Here is a 6350-nt window from a genome sequence, read left to right as displayed (position 1 = left end):
CGTTGGGGAGGCACGAAAACAGGCAGCAGGGTTGATGTGCTGCAGCACGGAGAGGGACGGGAGCAGAAACAAATGTTCTGCAAAGAGCGCGGTGTATGTACAGGGATCAGCGGCTCTTTGTAGAAGTCCCTAGAAGACAATTGAGTTTCCTTCGCCTTTGTTTCTCAATTCAAAAACACAAGAAGGAATGCAGAAGAAGCTGAGAAAGAAACACCGAGTGAACGCGACGGGGGTGGTGCTGCGAGCGGAGCTTAAGGGGTTTTCTTCTTGCCCTTAAAGCAGTTGAAGGAGTTTGTTTGAGTTTATAAACTTATATATTTAAGCATTAAAAAGGCTTGAAGGCAGCAGTTGCAGCAGAGAGAGAGCAGCAGTTCCTGCTCGCTGGTGTTGGCCGCCGACGGCGTCGATATCTGCGGTTTCGCAACAAGATGAGAAGAGTTCTATTGGAATCTGCAGATTAAAGAAAGAGAAATGATAATTGAAATCAAGTAAAGATAATTTAATTGTAATTCAATCATAAATACACCCCAATCAGAACACTCTCAGACATGAATCGGTACCGACAGCGCTGCGCTGCCGCTCGTCGTCGAGGCCGCCTAGCTGCAGCATCTTCTGGGGTATTTTTTCAGGGAAAGCTGTGAAATTAATTGCTAAAATGATGTAAAATTGTTTTAAAAATCATAATATTATTGAAAATTTCCCCCTTAGACGCTCTCTTTTGCGGGAAACCCCCAAACAGTACGCACTGCTCTCGGCTCCGTCTAACCCCAGCGACCGCCGGTTCGCCCACGCACTGGCTGTCTATTTTTTTCCTATTTTTCTCTATAAAACAACTAAAGTAAGATTTATTTATAAACAGAAAAACAAACTGAATCTTTTGCAGGTCTGCACAGCTGAGGAAAGAGTAAAAAAGTTCCTCTGCATTTCGTTGCCTTCGCCGGTCCATAGACGCACCGATGATGTGGTAAGAGATTCTTTTTCTAAGACTTCAACTATGTAAAAAGGCGAAAAATAATAAGAAAATGAAAATAAAAAGATTATATAAACTCATTTCTTCGCTCATTCCCCTAAACATCCATCAGCAGCAACAGAAACACACTCTTTTCGATACTAGTTATGTCTGCCTCCTTGTTTATTGTATACACACAATATATATACCCATATACAGACAGATACATATACACATATACAAATATATATACACATATATGTAGATATATATATATTAACCTCTGTTTCTTCTTGTATTGCCTCTTCTTTGATTGATGATTATAATAGATTACTTCTGCTGCAGCATTTGCCTTCATTTTTAGCAGAAAAAAAACAGAAAAATGCAGACGAAGAATTAAACAAACACCGAAAAAATATAAAATGTCTTTTCTTCTTTTTCATTCTTTCTTCTTCTTTTAAGTTGATATGAGCACAAGCGCTGCACACAGCAAAACATTAATCTCTATAGAATATCTTTTTATTAAAAAGCCGTTACTATCAAAACATTAATGAAAAGAAGGTTCATTATAAACAACGCAAGAAGAAAAAGGTAAGGAGAAATTAAATTCAGGTGTACGCACAGCTAACTCCCTCCTCTTTGTTTTGAATTCATTAAAAGAAATTCTTATTTATGTTTTTTCTCTCTTAGGGCCCCACACCGTCAACCTACTCCTGCTGCTCAGTCTGCCTTCAGCAGCAGCAGCAGCAGCTGCAGCAGCAGCAGCAGCAGTAGTAGTAGAGATAAGCAGCCAGCAGTGTCTGAGTGTTGGTTTTTGCTGCTGTGTAATGGCGGGGCTGCAGCAGCAAAAAGATAATTGTAAAAACTAAGGCCTTCTACTGCTGTTGCTGCTGCTGCTGTTGCTGCTGCTACAACAGACAGCCAGCTACAGCAGCACCAGCTAGAGGAGGAGGGCGCAGCAGGAGCAGCAGCAGCAACAGCAGCAGCAGAGAGCATGCAATTTGATAATAGAGTAAATTAATTTGTATTTAAATATACTTTTATGCAGAAGAAACCGCTAAAAAGAATAAAGAAGAAGCAAAAGAAGAGAGAGCAGAGCTGCAGTGATGTAGATGTGCAAACCCAGCAGCAGCAGCAGCAGCAGCAGCAGCAGCAGCAGCAGCAAGCCACCTAACAAGAAGGGTTTGTGGAGGGCAGCGAGGCAGCTTGTGCGTGTTCGTTTGTCCTACTTTTTTTGCGTTTGTTTGTTTTTATTTTTCTTTTTTCTTTTAAATGAGAAGAGATTAAAATAAAAAGACAAAATATAGTTGCTGCTGCACTAAGCTCTTAAGGTTATGATATCTTAAGGCAGCTAAACCCTCTGACAACAACAGCCTTGCGCTGCTGCTGCTGCTGCTGCTGCTGCTGCTGCTGCTGCTGCTGCAGGCTAGCGGTGGACCGTGTCTCCTGTCTGGGCCCCTTTGCTTCTCATTGTTGTTTGCTAGTTTTAAAATAACTGTATTTCTTTATTTCTGTCTTTGGTTGGTTCTCTTATCCCTCTAAATAAACGCAAACACATACCGCCCCACGGCTGCTGCAGGCTGCTGCTGCTGCTGCTGCTGCCGCTGCTGCTGCTGCGTCGAATTTCTTCTCAGCGCTTCTTGCTGCGCCTGCGGCATCTTTGGATTTTCTTCTCTTTCTTTCTGCTGCTTCTTCTCCTCATTTGCGGTCTTCATCTTCCTGCTGCTGCTGCTGCTGCTGCTAGCAGCAGCTGCCCAGGGTGCTGCAGCAGCAACGCCGCCGCAGTCGCTTGCTGTTCTGTGTGGCTTGCAGCAGCTGCGCTGCCTTTCTTCTCGTCTTCCTTTTTAACTATTTAAACGCAATTCTCGACTTTTAAAGGGCAGCAGCAGCAGCAGCAGCAGTAGCAGCAGCAGCAGCAGCAGCAGCGGCAGCGGCGGGAGCGCTGGGCCTTGCGTGTTGACGGTCTTCATCGCAGCAGCAGCAGCAGCAGCACAGCAGCAGCAGCAGCAGCAACGTCACGTTGCTGCTTGCTTTGTGTGCGGCTTTGCCTGCAGGACGGGCGCAGCCAGGGGCCCCTGAGGCCCTCGTGCGCTTCCCCCCCATGACTGCGAGACGCAGCAGCAGCAGCAGCAGCAGCAGCAGCGACAGCAGCAGCAGCAGCAGCAGCAGCAATAGCTGCCCATGCAAACCCCCAGCCTTTTTCTTTGCTTCGACGCCACGCAGCAGCACCGCCTGGGCACGGCGGGGGCGCAGCGGCAACCAGCACTGCCCGCAGCAGCAGCCGCAACAGCAACAGCAGCAACAGCAGCAGCAACAGCAGCAACAGCAGCAGCAGCAGCTGCTGCAGCAGGGATTGAGTCGCCGCGTCTCTGCTCGAGGCGGGAAGGGGGCAAGGCCGCAGCTGCAGCGTGGGGGCCCCTGCTGTATTTTGTTTAATTAGTTCGTTTATTTGTTTGTATTATATATAATATATAATATATATTATATATATTTTATTATATATTATATATATATTATCTGCTGTATATGCTTGCTGCTCTCTTGAGCCCTTCTTCTGTTTATGCTCACTACTAGCTGCTTCTAGAGACCCCGCAGCAGCTCTCAGCTGTACATTCAGCTGCGCTGCTGCTGCTAAGACTGCGTACACCCTATTTTCCTCTCAGCAGCAGCAGCAGCAGCAGCAGCAGCTTGTCAATGAAGGCTTCTCAAGGTCTTTCTATGGGTATGCCCTCTTGTGGGGCCCCGACCTCAGCGTTTGCTGCTGCAGCGTCAGAAGCACCTCAGCAGCTTGAGGGAGCCGCTCCTGCTGCTGCAGCAGGAGCCCCTTGCGCTGCTGCTACTGCTGCAGCAGCTGCTGTTCAGGGCGCCGTTGTTGGAGGCAGCTGCATGCAAGCTGTCTCCTCTGTCCCTCCTGTCTCTTTCTCTCCTTGTGGGGGCCCCCCTCCTGCTTATGCAGCAGACAGCGCAGCAGGAGCAGCAGCAGGAGCAGCAGCAGCAGCAATAGACCCGCTGCAGCCACCCTACTCCTCTTTGTCTTCAGAAGGGACCTCCCAGGACTCATTTGCTGCTGCTGCTGCTGCTGACGGCGCGCTGCACTTCGCTGTGGGGGGCCCCTTCATGCAGGAAGAGCAAGGGGGGATAGCAGCAGCAGCAGCAGCTGCAGCTGCTGCTGATAATCCGCAGCAGGCCCTTGCGGCGCAGCTCGAAAAACCTGCACCGACAGATGAAGCAGCAGCAGCAGCAGCAGCTGCTGCTGCTGCTGCTGCTGGGTTAGGACCCCCTCTGGAGGCAGTGCCCAGCGCTGCGGCTCTTGTTGAGGCCCCCCAATCAGCAGCAGCAGCACCAGCAGCAGCACCAGCAGCAGCAGCAGTTTGCGACGGTGCCCCTGAGACCGGGGGCCCTCACATTGACGGCAGTGGTGTTAATGTTGCTGCAGCAGCAGCAGGGGGTGTTGTGGGTGTGCCTGGCGGCTGCCCGTTGGAGCCTTCTTTCGCTCCTTCTCTATGCGTAGCTCCTCCCCCTGCTGCTCCTGCTGCCGCTGCAGCAGCAGCAGCAGCAGCAGGTGAAGAACCGATGATGGAGCCGGTGGGAGTTGGCGATGGCCCCTCCTCTGGAGAATTGCCTGCTGCTGCTGCTGCAACAGCAGCAGCAGCAGATGCAGCAGCAGGAGGCGAGCTGGCAGGAGGTGCGAACAGCAGCAGCAGCAGCAGCAACAGCAGCAGCAGCAGCAGCAGCAGCAGCAACATCCCCCTGGATGTGGGTGTAGTAGTTGAGGGTGGTGCTTCCTTTGTTGATGCGCCTTTGAATGATATGAAGATTAGCGGAGGCCTTATAGATTCGACTGCTGCTGCTGCTGCTGCTGCTTCTCTTTGTTTGGGGGGTTCGTCTGCTGCAGCAGCAGCAGCACCCCCACCACCACCAGGACCATCAACAGCAGCAGGAGGCGGCCCTCCACCCGCTCCACCCCCAACAACAGCAGCAGCAACAGCAGCAGCAGCAGCAGCAGCAGCAGCAGAAGAGGAAGCAGCAGCTCGTTGCGGGTGTGAGAAGTATTTACAGTGGCTGGATGCTATTCATACAGCTTGTTATAAGCTCGACGAACTCTGCAGCAAATTAGATAAGAACTTCCCCAACGCAACGAAGGCCTGGGAAGAAACAAGTGCAGGCATTAAAGGAGCAAGGCTGTTGTTTCTTCAGCAAGCAGAGGTGCTGCAGCAGCAGCAGCACAACCACCAGCAGCATCCTGCTGCTCCTGCTGCTGTGCTGCAGCACCACCAGCAACACTTGCTCCAGCACCACCAACTTCATCCTGCGCCTGAGGAGCCCTATCATCATCACACGCAATCTACCTCAAGAAAGAGACAACGTAGAGAAGCAGCAGCAGCAGCAGCTGCTGCTGCTGCTGGTGGTGGATTAGAGGGTTCGATGTGCAGCAGCGGTTTGCTTGGGGGTTACGGTGCAGCAGGCAGCAGCAGCAGCAGCGGTTTGTCTATAGTCGGGAGTCCTACAGATTGTATGCTGAGTTCAGTCGGGGGTATAGGTGGATATTCGGGTGTATATGGAGGTGGCTGCAGCACAATTAGCAGCAGCAGCAGCAGCAGCACGAGTACACCTAGCCACAGCAGCAGCAGCAGCAGTACTAATAACAATAACCCAGCGACGAGCAGCACGAGCAGCAAAGGATTAGGTAGTTGTTACGTAGGAGGAATGAGCAACAACAGCAGCAACAGCAACACAACGAACAACAACAGCACCAGCACAAACAGCAGTAGTAGCAGCAGCAGCAGCAGCAGCAGCGGTGTTGTTGGAGGTGAAGGAGGTGAATACGATTATTTGCTAGACTGTCCTGAACAAGAAGCGCCGAACCCCTTGAACCCTTTAGATTTGAAGTGCGATGTTGCTGGGGTGTACTGGGACAAGAGAAGCTGGATAGCCTCGTGGTACGAAGGCGGTAAAAGATACTATAAATCTTTTTCAGCTAAAACGCACGGCTTCTACAGATCGAAGTACTGGGCGATCAAAGTGCGACTGTCTAAAGTGCAAATGCACAATGCAGGAAATAAACAAAATAAAAATCAGCATAAACACAACCAACAAATCAATCATACGCTCTAATCTATATATATATTATATATTATATATATATAATATATATATAATATATATAATATATATATTTATATGTATATGCTGAGGTGTATGTTATTGTATGTGCGTATATATGGATATATATATGGATATGTATATATATGTATATATATATATGTATATATATGTATATATATATATATGTATATATATATATATATATATATATATAGACATATATTCATATATAGATGCAATCGCAAGCACCCGAGGAGTAGGAGAGAGAAAGAGAGAGAGAGTGCGCATTAGAAGA

At 48.9% G+C, this 6350-nt stretch overlaps 2 protein-coding genes across 2 annotated transcripts; both read left to right on the top strand.

The window, feature by feature from the left end:
- Positions 1-3050: 3050 nt before the first annotated feature.
- Positions 3051-3389, top strand: EAH_00054660 (hypothetical protein; the record flags this gene model as incomplete). The annotated part of the gene is made up of 1 exon (XM_013393926.1): positions 3051-3389. One exon carries the CDS (start codon positions 3051-3053, stop codon positions 3387-3389), a length of 339 nt encoding a protein of 112 aa, XP_013249380.1.
- A 254-nt stretch (positions 3390-3643) lies between these two features.
- EAH_00054650 (hypothetical protein, conserved) lies at positions 3644-6064 on the top strand (the record flags this gene model as incomplete). The annotated part of the gene is made up of 1 exon (XM_013393925.1): positions 3644-6064. The coding sequence occupies one exon, from the start codon at positions 3644-3646 to the stop codon at positions 6062-6064; it is 2421 nt and encodes an 806-aa protein (XP_013249379.1).
- Positions 6065-6350: the final 286 nt, after the last annotated feature.

The sequence above is a fragment of the Eimeria acervulina genome, genomic scaffold (genome assembly GCF_000499425.1).
Source record: "Eimeria acervulina Houghton genomic scaffold, Eah_scaff1052, whole genome shotgun sequence".
In the NCBI taxonomy this organism is placed as follows: Eukaryota; Apicomplexa; class Conoidasida; order Eucoccidiorida; family Eimeriidae; genus Eimeria; species Eimeria acervulina.
Note: the sequence above shows the minus strand (reverse complement) of the source record. Positions and strands in the feature narration are given on the sequence as shown.